This window comes from Dryobates pubescens, chromosome 22 (assembly GCF_014839835.1).
Source record: "Dryobates pubescens isolate bDryPub1 chromosome 22, bDryPub1.pri, whole genome shotgun sequence".
Taxonomy (NCBI): domain Eukaryota; kingdom Metazoa; phylum Chordata; class Aves; order Piciformes; family Picidae; genus Dryobates; species Dryobates pubescens.
The window spans coordinates 3,933,656-3,955,574 of NC_071633.1; the positions used below are offsets into that span (position 1 = coordinate 3,933,656).

General features: G+C 46.3%; 1 protein-coding gene across 10 annotated transcripts in view; it reads left to right on the top strand.

Annotated features, from left to right (window-relative positions):
- Positions 1–21,919, top strand: part of BRSK2 (BR serine/threonine kinase 2) — a 432,580-nt gene that overhangs the window by 370,467 nt on the left and 40,194 nt on the right. For 6 of the 10 annotated variants that reach the window (XM_054171633.1, XM_054171641.1, XM_054171642.1 and 3 more), the window contains exons 12-15: positions 6,843–6,993; positions 11,293–11,358; positions 15,317–15,340; positions 21,787–21,847. In XM_054171633.1, coding sequence (XP_054027608.1) covers positions 6,843–6,993; positions 11,293–11,358; positions 15,317–15,340; positions 21,787–21,847 — 302 coding nt within the window. The remainder of the gene's footprint in view (positions 1–6,842; positions 6,994–11,292; positions 11,359–15,316; positions 15,341–21,786; positions 21,848–21,919) is intronic. The other 4 variants (XM_054171634.1, XM_054171637.1, XM_054171639.1 and 1 more) reach the window with 1 other exon arrangement.

Below are 21,919 nucleotides of genomic sequence, written 5' to 3' on the forward strand. Positions count from 1 at the left end.
TACATGTGGTGTGGCAGAAATGCTGCTTCTGGGAGTGAGCTGCTAGGGCTCACTGCATCCCTATGGAGCTGTGTGCAGGGACACATTATCTTGGCTGCAAGGAAATACAGGCACTGTTGTCAGTATGAATAGTATCACATACCTGTTTGTGGGTCATACATCAGACTGTCATGGTTTTACACTAGCCTAGATTTTAAAAGCTTAATAATCAGTGAGATTATAGAATCACAGAATCATTTTCATTGGAAGAGGTCTTCCAGATCACTAAGTCATCAGCCCAGCATGGCCAGGGCAGCACTAAACCATGGCCCTCAGCACCACACCTGCACGGCTTTTAAACCCTTCCAGGGAAGGGGACTCCACCACTGCCCTGGGCAGTCCCTCTCAGACCTTGACAGCCCTTTTGGGGAAGAAATGGCTCCTCATGTCCAACACCAACCTCCCCTGGCACAAATTGAGGCCATTTCCTCTCATCCTATCGCTTGTTACCATGGAGAAGAGACCAACCCCCACCTGGCTCCAGCCTCCTTTCAGGCAGCTGTAGAGAGGCATGAGGTCTCCCCTCAGCCTCCTCTTCTCCAGATTAAACAACCCCATTTCCTTCAGCTACTCCTCACCAGCCCTGTTCTCCAGACCATTCATCAGCATCATTGCCTTTCTCTGGTCTTACTCCACCACTTCAGTATCCCTCTTGGGGTGATGGGCCCAAAACTGAACCCACTGTTTGAGGTACAGCCTCATCAGTGCCCAGTCCAGGGGGTCAGTCACTTCCCTGGCCCTGTTGGCCACATCATTACTGATCCAGGCCAGGATATCAGTGGCCTTCTGAGGACATTGCTTATATGTCTTATAAAGCTCTTCTGAGACCACCTTATTCCCAGAATGAAATATTCCCAGAACAAAAATGTTCTTGCAACTGTTGTATTTAGGATCCAGAGTGACTGAAGTTCAACTAATAAAGGACTAATCACTTCTGTCAAGGACCTGGAAAAGCATTTTCACATGGTGCTGTGAGTTTCAGCTGTTGTATTTCAGCACTTTGAAGGCTAAAAGCAAAGTTCTCTTTATGTGGACAGGAAAGCCTGGAAGCTTCCAAGCCTGCAGGGCAGTGATATATTGAACTCTTAAGTTTGTTAACACTCTGTTGAGTTATTACCTTATCCAAGTTCCAGGCTCCAGGCCCTATAATTTTGCAGGGAAATCTCTTTTATGGGAGAAGAGATGGAAATTCTGTGTCAATGCAGTGATTTTTAAACTCTTACCTGCATGGAGCTACAGAGAGCATGTTGGCAGGGATCAAGATGAAGATGGGTAGCTGCGCCAACTACAGGTCCTGTGGTCAAAAGCCCCTTGCTCAGAGCACTTTGTCACCTAGCACTTCACTGATCAGCTTTTGACTCAAACAGATTATGCTGCCATGGAAGGACACCATCCTCTTGGTTCAGAAATGCTTTTGCCATGAGAAAAGCAGCAAGGTGACTCCAGAATCTCAATATCCAGCATGTCAGTGACCATGTAGCTGTGCCCTGAATGCATCATAGCTCTCTCTTCCACATGCCCAAGTATTTTCATGGCTTGAGCTGAAATATTGTGCTCCACTCTGGACTTTTCTTTTTTCCCTTTTTGTACAAGGAGTGAAAATGTTCCCCCACCAGGGGAACACCACTCTGAAGGTCTCATTTTGCCTCTCTGGCACATTTTGGATTCTTTGAGCATTATTCTTTGAGTGTTTGGAGGTTGTATTTCCTCTTCTGCGGGGGGGGTTTTCACCTCCTCTGTTCCCAGCAGTATCTCTGAGAGCATGGGGCATGCTTTAATTAAAAGCAGTCATGCTTCTGATGAATATCTCATCATTAGCCATTAGCAATGGCCTTGCACAAAGAAGAGCAGAGGAAAAGTAACAGATTTAATAGTAGCAGCTTGAAGAACCCACATTCATGAGAGCTGTGCATTGCCTGAGCTCTTGCCAAACTAGAAAGTGCAGCTCAGAGTGGTTTTGCTTTTTCCTCTCTCTTTGCATGTTATGTCTCAGAAAGTATGGATGGAAGTAAAACCATGGCCAGCTCAGCCTAGCACTCTCTTCTGGTGTCCCTTTTGTCTGGTTCAGCTCTAGGAAGCTTTCTCAAAGGGCCAGGGAATCGTAGAATGGCTTAGGTTGGAAGGGATCATAGAGAATAGAATAGAATAGAATAGAATAGAATAGAATAGAATAGAATAGAATAGAATAGAATAGAATAGAATAGAATAGAATAGAATAGAATAGAATAGAATAGAATAGAATCAGTTTGGAAGAGACCTTTGAGATCATTGAATCCAACCTATCATCCAACACCATCTAACCGACTAAACCAGGGCACCAAGCAACCCATCAAGTCTCTTCCTAAACACTTCCAATGATGGTAACTCCACCACCTCCCTGAGCAGCACATTCCAAAGGCCAATAACTCTTTCTGTGAAGAACTTCTTCCTAACATCCAGCCTCGTCTACTCCAACCTCCTTCCCATAGACAGGGACACCTCTCAACTTAGACTCAACTGCTCAAGGCCTCATCCAACCTGGCCTTGAACACCCGCAGGGAGGAGGCATCCACAGTCTCTCTGGGCAACCTATTCCAGAGTCTCATCATCCATGTACTAAAGAACTTCTTTCTCAGCTCCAGTCTAACCCTACTCTCTCTCAGCTTCAAACCATTCCTCCTTGTCCTGTCTCCAGACACCCTCATGAAAAGTCCCTCTGCAGCCTTCCTGTAGGATCCCTCCAGGTATTGGAAGGCAGCTCTAAGGTTCTCCCAGAGGCTTCCCTTCTCCAGGCTGAACCACCCCAGCTCCCTCAGCCTATCCTCGTAGCAGAGGTTCATCCACCTTCCCCATCTTTCAAGTCCCCCTCTGTTTTCTTTACCTGCAACCTTGGAAATGAGAAACCTCTTCAGAAACTGAATGAATGTCAACCAGCACCTCCCCCAGGCAAAGGCTTCTGTGGAAGGGGAGTTTCTTAACCAGCCAGAGAACAAGGAGTGGGCCAGAGCAGCCATACAGAATGTGGGTGCCTCACCCAAAGCCCAGAGGTGAACCTTTCTTTCCCACCTCCCAGATGAATGCCTTCAGAATTGGATCATTTCCTATACGATTCTCTCTTCCTCTATAAAAATCCTTGGGAGTGACTTCACTTTGCTGATGTGAAATGAAAGGCAAATACATCCTCAAAACTACCACAGGTGCAGACCAGGGCTTGAGCTGTGGGGGTTTTTTTCCTATGTGATTGTCTCCAGAATCAAGAAGAGAAGGAGAATCACTGGAGGTTTCCCTGTTCTTAATTCCTGCCCTTCTGCAAAACCTTCTGCTGCTTGTAGGTGGCTCCACTTTCAGCTTTGGGGCAGGATGACTGTCTTTAACTATTCCTTCAGTATCTTTAGACTTGGCAGTGATGATGGGCTCAGTGCCTCCCTGTTTGTTACTCAGACCCTACTGAAAGCAAGTAGAAAGGTTACTCCCCTCAGCCACGTGCAGTGTGGGATTTTAGTTCCCATTTCAACACCTTTGTTAGAAGCTCAGCTACCTTCATACAAGCTTCTGGATGTACTTTCCATCAAACTTTTAAGAATTTAGGGGTGTGTTTCACCACCTCTTCTTCTTGCTTAGTCTGTGTCTTTGACAGTTAAAAATACAGATTGGAAATCAATACCTTTCAGCCCCTTGCACAGCAAGGACTGATAGAAAGAACCATCTGGCTCGTTAGCTTTAACCTTCTCCTCCTTCACTGTTCTGTGGATTCCCTCACAGTCCCTCTTGCTCCTGTCCTTCTCTGAAGCTTTCTCTTTCTGATGACTGCACCAAACACTGTTAGTGCAAGTCTCAGCTAATTCCTTTTCACATTTCTTCTCCACTGTCTTTTAATGTCCACCTTATATTTGGTCTGTCACTTCTGCAGGTGTCACTCAGCTGAATTTCCATTTGCTGGAGCCTTCAGGTTTGAACATGCTTGGATCAAATTGCCTTTTAAAATGCCTCTTCATAAAATGTTTTCCTTGCCTTTTTCCATCTTTCTGGTTCAGACTCTATTATTAACTAACAGCAATGCAGCCTGAGCTTACACAGCTTCATACTGCTTGCTTCATATTCCTTCTTACTCATTCTTCTTCCTTCTAAACTGCACTCTTCCACCTTCCCTTCTAGTGTCTGATAGCCCTCTGCACACCTTGTATCAGCTCTCAGTTGTTCCATGCCAATCACAATGACATTGCTGTTCCCTGGGTTGCTCAGCTCTGGTGACAGCTCCAACCCCAAGAGTTCTCCTGGGGCTTGAATCCTCTCTTGGTTCTTTGAACTCATTTGAAGTAGCAGGAGGTTGAAATGTCTGAACCTTGTTCCAGCTTACCCTTGACCACTTGTACAGCTGAAGTCACCCAGCATAACTGCTTTATTAGCTTGATCTCCCTTTCCTTTGCCCTCAGCTTTATGCACTATGTATTTTTCCTAATCTGGAGGTCATTGCCCCTGAGAGTATTTTCTTTATACCTTTTTATTGCTGGGCATGGTTAGAAATGGAGTGAGACACAACTGCTTTTTTGGCTAATTAAATTTTAACAGGAACATGACCATTAGCATACTTGGGTTTTACAGTAATGGGGTCAGTTCTTATCACCAGCCCATTTGCATTTCAGCCTCTTTGCTCATGCTCATTGTTTCAAGAATGAGCCCTGCCTTAAAGAGAACTTGCCCTAAAAAAAGCGTGATGTGAGAGCAAGGGTAAAGAAACACCAACAAACAAGCAGGTGGGGAGCTTGAGTAAAAGTAATACCATCAGACTAAGCTGTAGAGGTAGAATTGTCCAATATCTCTGGTTTTACAAAGGAGTCCTGGCACAGGATGAAGCCTTAGGGGCACTGTGAGTGTCTTTCTAACTGCAGGGTGAAGGATGCATTTCTTACACCTGGTCACTCTCCACTCAAATTAAAACCATGTCTCTAAATGGGTAGGGAGCTGAAACAGCCCAGGCAAAGAAAACAAAATCCTTCTGGGCTTTTGGTTGGTTTGGGGTTTTTTTCCTGCCTCCCTCCTGTTAACTGTCCTGAGGTTGTGGAGTCTCCTTCTCTGGAGACTTCCAAAACCTGCCAGTTTGCATTCCTATGCAGATTACCCTGGATGATGCTGCTTTGGCAGCGGGGGGGACTGGGTGACCTCTGGAGGTCCCATCCAACCTCTGTCATTCCATGATTCTATCATTCCATGATTCTATCATTCTATGATTCTATCAGACACTTGAACCTGTCCAGAGAAAGGCAACGAGGCTGGTGAGAGGCCTTGAGCACAGCCCTATGAGGAGAGGCTGAGGGAGCTGGGGTTGTTTAGCCTGGAGAAGAGGAGACTCAGGTGAGACCTTCTTGCTGTCTACAACTACCTGAAGGGAGGTTGTAGCCAGGAGGAGGTTGGTCTCTTCTCCCAGGCAACCAGCAGCAGGACAAGAGGACACAGTCTCAAGCTGCGCCAGGGGAAGTTTAGGTTCGAAGTGAGGAGAAAGTTCTTCCCAGAGAAAGTTGTTAGCCATTGGAATGTGCTGCCCAGGGAGGTGATGGAGTCACCATCCCTGGAGGTGTTCAAGAGGGGATTGGACATGGCACTTGGTGCCATGGTTTAGTCCTGAGGTCTGTGGTGACAGGTTGGACTTGATGATCTTTGAGGTCTCTTCCAACCTTGGTGATTCTGTGATTCCATGATTCTATCATTTTATGATTCTATGATTCCATGTTTCTATCATTCTATGATTCCATGATTCTATGATTCCCTGATTCTATCATTCCATGATTCTCTCATTCTTTGATTCCATGGTTCCATGATTCTATGCCTTATTAGTAACAAAACTCCTCAGTAGGTCTGTGGTTGGTTCTCTGCTTCGCTGTGGAGGTTCCCCTGCTCATGGCAGAGGGAGTTGGGCTAGATGGCCTTTAGAGGTCTCTTCCAACCCAGACCGTTCTGTGATTCCATGTGTGGTTTGGCAGGTCAGCTTCTAGGGTGCAGTTTGGGATCTGAAGCCCCCTTTTTTCCCCGAGCACTTCAGTTGCTCCTCAGCAAGTCAGTTTGTCAGCACCTTCAGGAACAAATTGCCTCTCAATATCTCATTCTTATACCTCAGTTTTCGCTCTGCAGAGTGGAAGTAGCACTTCAATACCTCACAGAAATGGTGCACAATAAAAAGTGTAAAGCACTTCAGCTGCTGGAGCAGTAAAAGCTGTGTGATGACCTCCAAGATAAGTTTTAGTGTCTCTCATTGGAGATTCAGCTCAGGTCAACCACAAGGATGTTTAATTTGTCATGCTGAAGGCAGGAAAGCACAAAGCAGCAGGGAAAACCTGAAAAGATGCAAAAGAAGGGGTATATGTTCAGAGGAGGCTGCCATTCTGAGCTCACTGTGTACTCATGTCCCTGTGTCACGTTTAGCAGGGACAGCCCTGGCAAGCTCTAGCAGCTTGGGTACATAGGGAGGATCCCTGGATGGCTTCTACAAGCTAACAGCTTGTGCTGTAGCCACGCTGTCATCTTGGTGGTGCTGTTACCAGCTTGGTAAGGTCCTTCTGCATGCCCTGCTGGAGCTGTACCTGTGCTCTCCAGCACTCCTGCATTCAGGGCAGTTAGCAGAGCTCCTTCTCTCTGTAGGTGGACTGCGACTTGCGTCTCAACTTCCAATTTGGCAACCAGGGAGAGACTGCAAAGTTCATCTCCATCACAAAGCTATCTGTGTCTGTAGGGGAGGTGTGAGAGTGGGATTGCTGAGAGAGGCTTTAAGCAGCCTGTGTGAGGTAAGGCAAAGCTGAATTCAGCTGACACAGTGTTCTCTCTCCATCCAGATCCCCCCAGGAAGCGTGTGGACTCCCCAATGCTGAACAGGCATGGGAAGAGGCGGCCAGAGAGGAAGTCGATGGAGGTCCTCAGCGTGACGGATGGAGGTTCCCCAGTCCCTGCTCGCAGAGCGATTGAAATGGCACAACATGGACAGAGGTGGGTCTCCCCTTCACCCAGGACTCCTGCCTGTCTTGGTCTGCTGCCCCCTTTTATGTCACACATCCAAGGAGCTGTGGAGCTTTTCTGTTCACACCAGCACTCGTCACAACTTCCAAGCACATTTGCAACGTGATGTGGCAGCCAGAAGCGCTCGTGCACGTGGGCCCAGAAGTCCTGCCAGGGAATTAAGGGTTCTGGCCTCTTGCAGCTCTTGCTCAGGAAACCACCATGTCCTCTGGACAAGATTCATCTCACCTCTTTTTAATTGTGGAGAGCACAAGCATTCAGTGTGAGCTTGTGATGCAGCTGTCACTCCAGGCGGTGGGGACAGACGAGGCCTTTGGAAGGTGTCAGATACATCTGTCCTCTGTTCCAACAATCTCAGATGGGAGAAATGGCCCTCTGGTTGTTCCTCTTTGTCTCCATAGCCTACACCAGGAATCCAGATGATTAGGTGCCTAGCTTTGGGGCACTGGAAGTTAAATGAGTTGATCAGAACAGCTCAAATCTGGGAAGTCCTGCCCAGGCATCTTCACATGCTTCCAAAATGTGCTGTCAAAGACAGCATGCACCTGACCCACAGAAATTCCCTGTAAAATGATACAATATGCATAATTTTTCCTCTTTTCTATCAAAGAAAGTGCCAGTCTTGTGGAGAAACAGCAGAGGAGAATGGTGTCTCCTCAAGACAGGCTCCAGGAGAGTAAGTGAGCTGTAGCAGTTCACTTATGTGAACCATGGAAGCTGCTTCCTCTTTCTGTATGACCAGCCTAAGGGAAGCACATGCATTTGGATTCTCCCTTGGATTAAACCAATCAGTACATAAGGATGACCATGCTGCTGCAACTTCTGTTTCAGCTGCATGACATGTTTTCTTTGTTCAGCTGTTAAGATCTGCCCAAAAGAGAGCCTGCTGTGCCCAGAAACTCCTTTTTCTGCCTGAGAACTGGAAGAAAAATGTGGAATAGCTTCATGTCCAGAGGCCCTTAGAATTGCTGTTGTAGTTCTGTCTACTGTGAGGAAGAAGTGGTGGTTTCCACAATCTGCTAGGACCTGTTTCAGACTGGAATTGTGGCCTTGAGATACTCTTGCCACAGAGATCTTTTACAGTAGGGTAGGTTGGAAACTTGTCTGGAGTATGTGGTTTGCTTTGATGTGAGGTCTGGATGAAGGGAGTGTTGAGGACAGGGTGTGCTCAGTGTTCCTCACAGGCCTCAAAGTGTCGAGGATGAACACAACCCTGACAAACAGTTGCTCGCTCCTGCTTCAGTTTCCAGTGTTTGGTCTGGTAGGTGCCAAGGCCATGAGGCTCCCAGAGACAGACAGAGGTGAATCCCTTTCCCTCACCCACTCTCCAGCTGGTTGCAGTAAGTGCCCAACTGGGCAGAACAAACCAGAAATGTTAGATTGATCCCGAAGCTTTCTGAGAGCTGAAACCTCTCCTTCCAGCCCTCAGCTTTGACTTGAAATTCGAAAGTCTGAAGAGGCAAAGCTGTGTCTTGCTATCCAAAGTACTTCTTTTGCTTTTGTCTTACTCAATTCTTCCCCTGAGGAAGCAATTGAAATCAGGAGATGAGAGTAGAGCATACCCAGGCTACATATCAGCAAAGAAGGAAGCAAAACCTGCCAGGCACAAAAGAGACTCAGGCCAATGCATACCACACTGCAGGGCTGGACATAAAGGTGTGGTGAAGGGTGGAGAAAGGCATGTAAAGCCACCATGACTGATGGTGATGGGCTTGGTAGGGCTTGCTTTGGAAGGGGTTAAAGGGAAGATGTTATTTCACTCCATGTGTGAGCTTCCATAATTCATACCATCCACATCCACCGATGACAATGGCACAGTTTGTGTTGCTGGCAGCACAGTGGCTGATAACATCAACTGGCTTCATTCAGGAGCACCACTGCATGGGGACTGTCTGGGGAGGAGGCATTGCTGATGGGGCACCATCTGTCAGAGCAGGCAGTGACAAAATGACAAGTGCCCTCCACCAGGAGCGGGGGATTTTTAATGGCTAGTTGCATATTCCAGTCCATCGGATGACCCACTGGCAGTGGATTTTACAGCAGGAGGGCTTAGATCCACTTCTGGGTGGTTGCTTATTGAAAGAATGACAGTTTTTGGTCTCAGCTGAGCTTTTCTGTGCTTTTATCCTACAATGCTAAGAAGACAGGGAGGTGGAACATGGAAAGAGGTAATTCTCTCCCTCTACTCCGCTCTGGGGAGACCCCACCTGGAGCACTGTGTCCAGTTCTGGTGCCCCTATTGCGGGAAGGATCTGGAGGTGCTGGAACGTGCCCAGAGAAGGGCCACAAGGATGAGCAGAGGGCTGGAGCTCCTCTGCTATGAGGACAGACTGAGGGGGTTGGGGGTTTTCAGTCTGGAGAAGAGAAGGCTCCAAGGAGACCTTGTTGTGGCCTTCCAGTATCTGAAGGGGGCTACAAGAAAGCTGGGGAGGGACTTTTGAGGGTGTCAGGGAGTGACAGGACTGGGGGGGATGGAGCAAAACTAGAAATGGGTAGATTCAGATTGGATGTTAGGAAGAAGTTCTTCCCCATGAGGGTGGTGAGATGCTGGAACAGGTTTCCCAGGGAGGTGGTGGAAACCTCATCCCTGGAGGTTTTTAAGGCCAGGCTGGATGTGGCTGTGAGCCACCTGATCTAATGTGAGGTGTCCCTGGCCATGGCAGGGGGGTTGCAACTGGCTGATCCTTGAGGTCCCTTCCAACCCTGACAATTCTATGTTTCTATTTAGACAATGATGACTTGTGTAGCCCTCTGGAGACACAGAGCCATTGCTTCTTTCCTGAGCTGGCAGAGATGCTCTTCTAACCAGTGGGCAGAACACACCCATGTGTCTTGTGATTTAGTCCTGGTAGTAAAGAGGTGCTTGCTTGCATGAAGGGGATTTGTGTTATAGCTTCTGGTTGATGTGTCTGTGTGATGACCTGTGCTTTTGGTAACCATGTGGGGACCCTACAAGTGTCTGATCTTGGCTTGTTTAAATCTTTTCATTGAGGTTGGAAACTTGGCAGCCTTCAACCCTACAGGCTGAGGAAGTATTAATCGAAAAAGAGTCCTTTGGTGACTTAGGTTTTGGGTAATGGAAGAGGGAAACTCAGCACAAAGGCTGCTGGGTGAGCTAACAGCCTCCTTGAAATGCTTGTGCTGACCTCTCCAAGTGCTCTCCATTGGGTCTTGGTGCATGGCAAAGTTAGCATGCAGGAACACCAACCACCCTAAAAGTGGTGACTAAGCTGTGATAATTCTTGGTTTCCCCTGCTAGCTGTCAATTAAACAGGTTCATAATTGCATCTAAATTGCTTCTGCTGTTGTGGTATCCACACCTCTCAGGCTATCTGGTATTTCATGGAAATGCCAAAAGAAAAGAGGTTAGTTTAACACCAGCTAATTTGTCCTTTGTGCCAAAATCGCAGAGACTAGGAAGAATTCCATGGAAGCTAGAATCCCTTGGGAGTGTGCCAGGGATTTTCAGCAGCTCTGCTGTGAGAGTCCAAAAACTGTTCTAAAATGAGCTTCATTAACTATTCATTTTCTTCTGACTGTTGAAGTGGATAGCTTGCATCAAAGATCAGTTAGCATTAGGGAGCAGTGTTCTGTGAAACAGCAGAGCAGATCACCAGTCAAATCCATTGCAGAAGCTGCCCTTTTAGCCAAGCACAGGGAATTCTGCTTCTGAGCTTCAGGGGTTCAGGCCCAAGATGACCAAGAAGGACATTTCTCTGTGCAGTGAGCATAGGGAAGAGAGCTGGGAGTGAGTGCTAATGGACCCTACAAATTAAAATACCACATGGATTCCTGTGCCTCTAAGAGGCTCTGTGGCCTGATTTTAACCTTCTCCCAGATTGTGCTTAAGGGATGAGGTCTCCTAGAGAAGTCTTTGCAGCCCCAGATTGTGCTTAAGGGATGAGGTCTTCTAGAAACTTCCAAGGAACGAGTGCTTTGCAATTGGTGCCTTCAGGCACGTTCTGTTTTCCCTCCACAATGTGACAAAGTAGATGGTGCCTGGGGTTTCAACTGGATCAAGGAGAGCAGGGTTTATGGGATGCATGGGGGAAGTCATGCTAGACCTCAGAAGTTACTGCGAGGTAATGAACTTCAGCACTGGGTAGGCTTGAACCATAGTTGGAAAGCAAAAGAAAGGTTTTTCTCAGAGCATTGCTTAAAAAGGGGAGGAGGGGTTGGGGGGCTGGGTGTCCAGCATTGCTTCAGGTGACTCTCTTTTATCAATGTCCACACTAGTAACTCTGTTTTCTCGCTTTGTTCCTGCCATAGTAAAACAATGTTCAGTAAAAGCCTGGATATCTCTGAAGCCAATCCCAAATTCAACAAAGAAGAAAGGTATAAACACTGACAATATGTTCCTCTCCTCTACCTCACTGCTGAGACCTTAAAGATGCAGTACTTACCTTCTTCACGTGGGGACTCTTCTCTCTTTCGAGAGAAACCGAGAGGGTGGGATATTTACAGCCCCACACTGCAGCTGGTTTTGTACAGTTCCATTGGTTTGAGGCTCCCCCCAGTGCAGCCTGGCACTGTACCAATGTTTTCCCCACTAAAATTTCATCCTACTGCTGCTTCTGGTTCAGTTCTGTCGCAGGTGAGGCTGCTAAGAGTACTTTGGGAAGGATTAGAATATAAAACCCTAGGAAAGCCCAGAGTGCTCCGCTCCCAGAGCTAGAAACAGCAGCACAAACCGAGGCAGTGACAGCAGAGGCAGGGAACTGTGGGAATCCCATCAAACAGAACAAAATGTGAAGTGCCCCTAGGTAAGAGCCAAACTCCTTCAGGCTGCCCTGCCTGCACCAGAGGACACAAGAGAAGAAGTTGATTGAAGACAGTGTTTGGAGGACCATCCCAGTCTCGCAGATCAAGTGACAGATAATGAAGGCCAAAAAGGGTAACTCCCAGCTGTGAATAGAGGCACAGTGAAAGATGTGCAGGCCACCAGATGTAGGGGGCAGACTTGTGGGGGTACATGGGCAAAAAGAAAAACCCCAACCAAACAACCCAAAGAAAGTTTAGTCTTTTGGGAAGGTTTTTAGTGGAAATCCTGTTCCTAAAACTTCCATCTCCGGGGAAGAAAAATATCCTCATAAGCTGCATTGCAGTGAATAATTCTTCATCAAAATGTTATCCTTATACACTTAGGACAAACTCTTAGCTCACCCAAAGACTGGGAGTGTTCCACATGATTCCAAAAGGGGGAAGCAGGGGGTTCCTTAAAGGACCTTCTGGATTTGGCAAACCATTCTTCTTTCCACTTCTCCTTTTTATAGAAAACCTTGTGAAGGGGCAGCCTCTGTTTGGCCTTCTGCAGGCTGAGGCAGCCCTCTGTGGGCAGAGGTTCAAGCCTTGAAGCCACCACAGTGAAGAGCATCGTGCCTCACGTGGGGTAGAAAGCACCCTCTTAAAGATGCCAAGATGAGAACAAGTGCTCAACCCAAACTCTCAGGAACCTCTAAGTTCACAACCATGAAGAAGCAGTGGGCCAGTCTTTACTGGCTGGGCTTTCCTGGGCTGTTACTATAGACATGGACATCCCTTTTCCTCTCTCTGATCCCCCTTATGCATAAGTTCTGTTCTTGAACATTTGCACTTCTTGCCTTAAAAGTTAGTCTGAACAGACTCTGAAGATCAGCTGCTCTACAGGGATTCAAGTCAGGTCCAGCAGGAGAAGTGCAGAAATTCTTTGACAGGAGAAGGGTCCTTCAAGCAGATGTTCCCAGCACCATTTGTTGTCCACGTGTCCTTCTCCAGCAGCTTCCAAAGCTGTGTTAGAAGGAGAGGAAATGGCCCTTCAGGAACTTTCTTAAGTAGACATGGGTATGTCGTGTTCCCTCTCAGCTTTTCAGAGTCTAGGCGCATGAGGGTCACCCAGGGTCCTTCTCACTGAAGGACCAGGCTGGATTTGGGAGGATCACATTCGCTGTGGCCTTACCACCCTCTCACTTCGAAGAATTAGGATGAAGGACCTCAGTGGTGGGAAAGCCAGAGGACCTGCATTCTGCATCTGTGCAGATGAAGGGGAGGGATAGGCAGCAAAGAGAACCCCAGCAAAATGGGGCCAGCTAATCACGGTGGCCGTGAAATTTTTGGCCGGCGTTTAATTATCCAACTTCATGATGTCATTTGTTAAAGGAATACTGCATCTTTAAGGGTCCCTTCCCTCTAGATGCACATGGTTGTCTTAGTAGCTGAGGCCACTGTCCCTTTATTTTTCTTTTTTTCTTTCTGACTTTCACACCCCACCCCACCCCCCTCCCCTCCCCTCTTTCAGTGCTTCTCTTCTTCTGTATCTGGGTTGCTGCAGCTCCGTAGTTCACTCGCTTCAGTATTGTAGGGAATGCACATGTCTGCGCTTCTGGGTCTATTGTGTCCTGGGATTGTTCATTTTGATCATGTTTTTTTCCCTTTCAAACCTCATTTCCCTTTTCCTTTCCCCCCCCCTATTGTCAATTTGCTTTCCATTCTCTTTGTTAACCTCTTCAGTGCCTTCCCTGCCGGGGAGAAAAAAAATGACTTGAAAGAGAAATGAGTTCCACCTTCTTGCACCCATTCTGTTGGCATTTGGATACTCTGCATGTGTGGCAATGGGTGTGCTTCCTGCATCAAAACATACTGCACACACCTCCCAAGATGCAATGGGTGTCAATTTGCTCCTCTCAGTTACATCACTGTAGCTAGATTCATACAGGTACAACTGAGGACACTGTTTGTCCCTGCATATGTACACCTAGATGTGGTTCTCTCTCTATATATATATGAATTAGATCCTACCCAAATTTACACTCCAGGCCAAAAAAAGAAAAGATGGAGTGTCACTCAAACACATGAGAAAGAACTTGCTGGAATGCTTCTTTCCACTTCTCTACCACTTCTCCTTTCCTTTCCTTTCTGAGCCTGTTTTAATTTTGACTGTTCTCAAAGCTGCCTTGCCTTGCCCAGCCCCAGCATTTGCAATGCTGATGTAACCAGAAGCATGGCTGGTTGCACCCAGCAGTAAACTGTGAAATCTACTGGGCCTATATGAAATTTGGCATTTCTGTTGGTGACCCTCTTGTGGAGAATGAATTTTCCTCACCCAGCCAGAGGCAGCTCTGGCAGCTTGGGAGCCTGTTGTTGAAAATGGAGAGAATTGAGAGAGGTAAAGAGAGAGGGGAGGGGGGGGGGAATAAAAAGGGGTGGGGAGGGGAAGTGCTGCATCCCACTTGAAAAGAATTTGGCTGAGTGGCACCAGATTTTTGTTTATTTCTAATCTCTGTTCATGTGAGAAGGTGGTGACACCTTCCTGGGTTTGCTTACCTGCTCCACCCCCAGCCCCCCCCTGAAAACTTCACAGCCTGACTGTTCTTGTTTGATTTTGAATGCTTTGGTTAGCAGTGAAAAATTAAGAATACTGAAGTCTTTGATTGTCACTAGGCTTCAAAGTCAATGTGCCAGAGATTCATTCTGCTTTTAGAGCTGCTGCTTCAGACTCTTTTCAGCACAGCACTGATTTATTCTCCATTCACATTGGAAAGATTTCCTTTGCAACCTTTAAGACCCAGAGACTGAATTTGTTTTAAATGAAAAATGAGATCCTGGAGCACAAGATGGCATCCACAGAGATAAGTGCTGGGTTGCTGAGCTGGTATGTTCTAGCTGATCTGAATGCCTGACTGTAAGACCATCATGACTAATAAGCCAGTATCAAAGCAGATTCACAGCTTGAGCTACAATCTTGTACCCTGGGCTCCCAAGCTGGCTCAGAAATGCATGCTTTAATAACCAATATGTTTCACAGTTCATTCGTGGCAGAAAAAAAAAGTCCTTCTTACCAGGCCAGCTTGGGGGACAGAGGGACACTGCACTGAGCAAAGTGGGGACAAAAAGAACTATTTCCTTGATACAACCCTGCTCTAACTGTGCCTTATGTAAGAGGCAGAAAAATGCAGCATGAAGTGTGAACCCCGTTGCTCTGCTGACTGCTTTCATTGGGGTTTGGCTGGGAAGGGGGTGGGGTTATTATAGTTTTTTTTACAGTCTTAGTGTGTCCCTCTCCATATTCCCCAAAGTTGGATGTGTCTGCCATGCTGTGAGCAGGACAAAAGTCCTTTTCTGGTAATTGAACCTGTCCCCCTCCTGTGCCTGGGCTCGGAAGATGTAGGCACCAGTGGCAATAATGATGACCGTTCAGTTCTCCGAACAGTATTTCACTCTGCTTTTCCTACTCTTCTTTCCACCTGCCTCCACATCCCTCTCTCTTTCCTTCTCTCTCTCTCTCTCCCCCCTTCTCTCTTCATTTTCCCTTTCCGAGGATGGCGAGTGCTGATCCATTGGGGTAAGCTCTAGTTTTGGATTCTTCCTGTTGCGGGTCCTGTTGTATCTTGTAGAGAAACTTTTCCCTTACACTTTACCAACACAAAGCAGGCTGATACCCTTCAGGGAATGAGGCTTTACAGCAGGGAGAGAGAGAGAGAGACAGACAGAGAGGTGGGAAGAAGCATTTTTGGTGCTTTTGTGTGTGTTTGTGTTGCTTTTTGTGTTGGGAGCCACACTCCACAGAATTTACTTTTGGGTTCTTCTTTTTTGTTCTCCTGTTTGTGTTTCAATGTCTGTGGGCACAGGGAACTGTCACCAGGCAGGACACCTGCTGGGAATGAAGCTCCCTTCTTTGTTTTGTATCCATTTGGTACCCTCCAGTTAATTTTGATCCTAATTTATCATTTTCTTCTTCTTTCTTCTTCTTCTTCTTCTTTTTTATTTCTTTTTGATTGTTGCTCTTGGTTTTGGTTTTGGTTTGATTTAGTTTGGTTTGGTGTTTGGTTTGATTTAGTTTGGTTTGGGTTTTGGTTTGATTTAGTTTGGGTTGGTGTTTGGTTTTATTTTGGTTTGGGTTTTGGTTTTATTTAGTTTGGGTTGGTGTTTGGTTTTATTTTGGTTTGGGTTTTGGTTTTATTTAGTTTGGGTTGGTGTTTGGGTTGGGTTGGGTTTCAGTTTGGGGTTTTGTTTGATTTAGTTTGGTTTGGGGTTTGGTTTTAGTTTGGGTTTTGGTTTTATTTAGTTTGGGTTGGTGTTTGGGTTGGGTTTTGGTTTGGTTTTTTGTTTGATTTAGTTTGGTTTGGTGTTTGGTTTGATTTATTTTGGGTTGGGTTTTGATTTGATTTCATTTGGTTTGGTTTTTGGTTTGGGTTGGGTTTTGGTTTGAATTAGTTTGGGTTGGGTTTTAGTTTGATTTAATTTGGTTTGGGGTTTGGTTTGGGTTTTGGTTTGGGTTTTGGTTTTATTTAGTTTGGTTTGGCTTTTGGTTTGATTTAGTTTGGTTTGGGTTTTGGTTTGGGTTTTGGTTTGATTTAGATTGGGTTGGCTTTTGGTTTGATTTAGTTTGGTTTGGCTTTTGGTTTGGTTTTTGATTTGGTTTAGTTTGCTTTGGGGTTTGGTTTTATTTAGTTTGGTTTGGGGTTTGGTTTGGGTTTTGGTTTGGTTTTTGGTTTGGTTTAGTTTGGTTTGGCTTTTGGTTTGTTTTTTTTTTGTTTGGCTTTTGGTTTGTTTGGGGGTTTTTTGTATTTGTTTTTAAGATGAAGTTGAATCCCATCCATGCTATTAACAAAACCTGCTGGGTATTCCCTCTCTTTTTAGTCAGTGTTTTCTTCAGAGGTGAACAGATGGCCCTAGAGACAGATATATCTTCAAAGCTCTTTTTCCACCCCCACCCCCCCCAATAAAGAAGAGAGAGGCACAAGTAGGAATGCAGTCACGCTTCAAATTAAAGTTCCATTTATAAATAATTAACAGAAGGAGAAGATTTTATTAAAGAAATGATTTAATAAAGGCCTTGTCATGGATCACTACAGACTACAGCAGCAGCTTATGGAGAGGGTACCTATTGAGAAAGCTAATTACACCAGCAGCATTTACTTCTCATGTTTGCAGCGTGCTTTAATATTTATTAATTCTTTCTAAACCATTTCTAAATGGAACTTTAGCATAATTAGACAGGGAAGGAAGGTGGTGCTGCATGCACTGAAAGGAAGAGGTCTCACCAACACCTGTGCTCATTGTAAGGCTTCATCTTACAAGTGATTATCACCATGAGCAGACCTTCTGACTCAAGCATAAGTATTCCCAGTAAGAGTTGTCAGGGTTAGTACTATTTGCCTGGTTGGGACTGGTAGACAGTGGAGCACCAAAGGTATTCATTCTCTTCATTCCCTAGATAGGGAGCAAGGAAGCTCAGTTTGTATCTTTTGGACACCCAAGAGTGATTGTGAGGAGATGTGAGACACGGTGCCTGACTGCTCACCATATTAATCCAGGGCATGTTCAAGGGTCTCATACCCTGTGTTGGTTTGATCTGAGTGAGCAAGCAAAGAGGAATAGCAAATTCCACCCAATTGATGCTTGAAGCAAATCTAAGAGGCTGGCGGGCTGGATGTTGTGGGAATGACTTTCAAAACTGGACAATGGAATCATACCAACTGAAAATTTCTAAGGCATTGCACCCAGGGACACAAGTCTGATGCATTTCTGCACGCTGCATGCATGCTGCTGGCTCCCCTGCTTGCAAGCATGGCTTGAGCTAAGAGGCTGTGTTCAGCATCCTGGTAAAACTGTGCTGGGAAAGCAAGTTGTGCTGGGACTGCAACGAGGTACCGACTGCCCTTTGATTGTGACACAGATTTCTGTGAGCTGGTAAAGCAAAGATGAAACCAATGCCAAATCTGACCCAAGTGCTGGCTGTGAAGCCCTTGTGCTCTCCTGGTGTGTGCTGGCAGATGCCCCGTTCGCAGCACCTGATCATGAGCGTGGGTGAAGGGCAGCGTGGCGGTGCTGTGTGTGTAGCGCGGTCACCAGGTCAGCTGAGCTTTTCCTTCTTGTGTTTCTCTCTGCCTGCGCCTCAGCAGTGTGAGGCTTCAGCCCTTCACCTCTTACAGCTCTCCAGAAACTCTGCAGTTCTTTGAAACCAGCTGGAAACTGGATTCCAGCTCAGTTTCACCAGTAAGACACCACTGGGCTGACCTGAATTGGGGCTTGCATGGCTTCCCTTTGACAGCAGCTGGCTACAATGAGTGAAAAATTACTTGAAAAGAGCAGACCTCCTAACTTTGACACTCTGAAGTGTAAATCATCTCATGAACAGACTACAGCCCACACCTGCACATTGGGGTTCAATCCTTGGCCTCTCTCTTTCACAGCTCAGACATCTCCAGATGATTGTGGGATGGGAGAAACAGTGGTCCAACGGGCAATGGTCCCAGTGCCCACCTTATGTTCAGAGTCCCCTCTAACATCTTCTCCCTCCTAAACCTTAGGTCTAGCTCCCTTATGGGTTTTAATTCCTCTTTCCAGGCGTGGAAAAGCAACTGTGTCACTTTGGAAGGGGCTGAAGAGTCTCTTCTTGGGTCTCCAAAGGTGGCAGTTGTGTTTGAGGGGACGCTCTTTATCTGAGCCACGCATTCACTTTTCTGCTGGTATTTTCAACAACTTTTTGATGGCTTCCACTGAGTTAGTGCCCAGGTATACAGAATACAAAGCAGAGCAAAATGAGTCTCACACACACAATGTTTGTAGTCTCCTAGATTGCTGCAGTTAGCATGAAGTTATTGGAATAATTACAGATTTAATACTTCCAATGACCTTTATAATGTCTGGAGAGGCTTCTAGGAGGTTACTCACTAATAGATAATTTTCCCACTAAATAACCTTAGTTCATAGCCATAGAGATAAGATGAGGACATGTTTTGCTCCTCTTTTCACACATAGGATCACCCAAGGTGTGCCATAGTGATGTGCTGCCTCTAGGGCCTCATACTTCCATTTTTTTTTGGTGAGAGGGGTAAAAATGGAAATTCCCTGTCCTTTCATCACAGCATTTCAGCCCAACACAACCTTTTCACCCCTTCTTTTGGGCTCTGCCCCAGTTCTGTCCACCTGACTCTGAGATACAGGAGCAGTGAATGTGGGTTGGTCTTTTGCAAACTGATGACCCTGATGGGGGGGGGACAAATCAGCCATTGCTGCTTGTTAGTAGGCCTACACTGGAGTATAGAACCTGCCACTGAGCTGGGTTTTTACAGCCAGCCTGGGAACTACATCACATCTGTAAATGTAAATTTGGAGAGGTTTATTGAATTGAAGAAGAGACCAGGAAGATCTCCCCAGTCTGGGTGTCATACCCCATACCAGCACTCTGGTAAAGGGGAGAAGTGTTGAAAATGTCCATCTCTGCTTTCACCCCAACACTTAAAATTACCCCAGGACTCTTTAAGCTCTTTCCACTGCTCCTGTATGCAATTTCCAGTGTGGACAAACTAAAACTCGCTGTAGGGCTGACTTCTCTCCTTACCTATTGTGCATGTCAAGCAGCAGCAGAAATCCAGCTTGTTTGGTAGCAATCATGTGGATACTGAATGCATTTCCCATAGGATTTCACACTAACTCTCTCTCCTGTCCCCTACCTCAGGCTCCTAGGCTGGATGAAAGCTCAGTACACAACACCTTTTGCTCAAATGCTGCTTCCCATAAGGAAGTGGGAGGTGGGGAGGGGGGCTGATGGGTTTTGCCCTCCATGCTTGTGCTGGTTTTTTTGTGAAATATAAGAGGCACTGGGGTTGGGAGGGGAGAATTCAGGACTGGGAACATCCAATTGCAAAAGGGAAGTTTTAATCCAGTACCCTGGAATCCAGGTGAGTGGCAGAGAGGACGTTCCCACCATGATTAAGAGTCGGTGAGAACATCTCCTGCTGGGAGTTTAACTCCTAAATAGGTGTTTAACAGCATCTCTGGGCACCTAAATGCCTTCCACTTTTGTCCAAGATGATCTGTAGGCTCCTCTTGTCATTTATGGTTTGGAAGAAGCTTTTCCTGGTGACTCATAGAAGGAGGATTTTTAGCTGCCTGGACTTCCCATATGCACGACACATCTGTGTTGCACTCAGCTACTTCAGTTCTAGGAGAGGCATCATAAAATAGCCTTTCAAAAGTGGAGCAGATGCTTCTCCCTTTCAGATTTCTTGGCATGAACCTTTATGATCTTGATGGTACAAAATTGGGTTTAATTTAGTGCAGAAGAATGCCAAGACTGAGCTGCTACTTTTTGACTGCTGCACTGCGATGGGCAGACCGCAGCAGGGACAAGGCAGAACCTAAATGAGGACTTTCAGTATACAAGGGGTGTCCCAGATTTTCCTGGTGCAAATTTAGGTTTAATACAGAAAAAAAAAGCATGCTGAGAATGGGCATCTGGGTTTCACCTACTTACTGTGACTGAGCTACAAAGGAAAGCCTTAGGGAGTAGTTTCCACTGAGGATGCAAACAGAGAGAAGAGGACGTGCCATGGTGTTCAGTTGTAGCTCAGTCTCTCCTCTCTTGCAGTTCACATCTCTTTTAATAACTCTCCTACTCAAATTGATGTAGCAATGGATGTCTGGGAGACCAGTTTAGAAACTGGGATGGTTTGCTTTTATTCTTCTACAACAGTAGAAGAGAGTAAAACGAGACAGTTTGTGGTCTAAACTTGATTCCTGTTCTCTCCTGTGAAAGCTGAGATGAACTGTGCCCTATGTCAACTGTAAATACACATGTGTGAGCACACCCAGACACATCCACACACACCTGCACCCTGCTTTCCAAGCATCTGCAGGATTTCACTTTCTCCTGTTTGTTGTTTGAAGGCAATCCTTGCTTTCATGACTCCTAGACAGGTAAAGCATTGGTAGGTTTGCTGCATTGTTATGTTGCATGGTGGTGGTTGAACAATGAGGGTCTTAGCTAAGCCCTCTCCCATGAAATGTCTTCAGGATGACTTTCTTTGCACTCAAAAAGGACAGATGGCAGCTCCCTCTGGGGCTTATTCATTCACAGTCACAGGGAGGTTTGGGTTGTTTTTTCCCTTCTGACAACTTCTGCAGCTGAAATGTTTGTGGGTTTGGCCTGTCTGCCCTTTCAGCACATTTCACAAGGCACATTTGTTTGTTTTGCTGTCCTACCACTGACATTTTTCATAGGTGGCCTTTGCTGGATAGCATAAGAGGGTTGCAGGGCAGGTGACCTTGTCAGCATGTAGAAGGACAATTTATCCTTCCTTGGCTGGCCTCATATGAGGGAACCTGGGCTGTTACCTTGATATTAGTGAAGTCACCACCACCACCACCAGAACTCATCATCTGTAGGGAAGACCTGGCTTGTTTAATGACACAGTAGGAAAGCTTACTGGAGAGCAGAGATGTGAAATCCATCAGTGAGGAGCTGGAAAGGGTTAGACCAATGTCACATTTGATTTCCATGGGAAGTCATCACAGAGGGAACAATTGTGTGCCTGGGTCAGGGAGGATTGGGGGGAGTGTTTCTTAACATCTGGCAGAATCCCCCTGCCTTTATGTCTTGTGCACATGGTGCTGTTCTGTGATAGAGACCATCTCATTCTGTGTCTGCCAGAAGAGAATTCTCAGCACCAACTTTCTTGACACAATCCTCAAAAGAGTTCAGCAGTTCAGCTTGCATAGGTCAGATGTAGGAGCTTCCATGTGCTTGGTGACCACAAAGAAGGTAGCCTCTCCCTTAAGGAAAAGGGATCGTAGCATCCTTCCTGAGCAACAGCAGCTCCTTGGTGTGAGGGTGGGACAGCTGAAAAGCGTGACAGTAGTGAAAGGAAAGAGTCCTGTGCTTTTCCAGTGACAGCCTCCCTCCTCCTCCTCACTTCATGCCTGTGCCTGTGGTGGCTGGTGTTCCAGGCTAGTACCTGTCCAAGTTTTCTGAGGGCTCTTTTCCTTATTGTGTCCATTCAGGTCTCGGTCAATCAGCGGAGCATCGTCCGGGCTCTCCACCAGTCCTCTCAGCAGTCCAAGGGTAAGTGGTGTTGCTTCAAGATCTGTTGGTCCAGTTCATTCACACATGCTTGATGCTTTTCAACATCTGCTG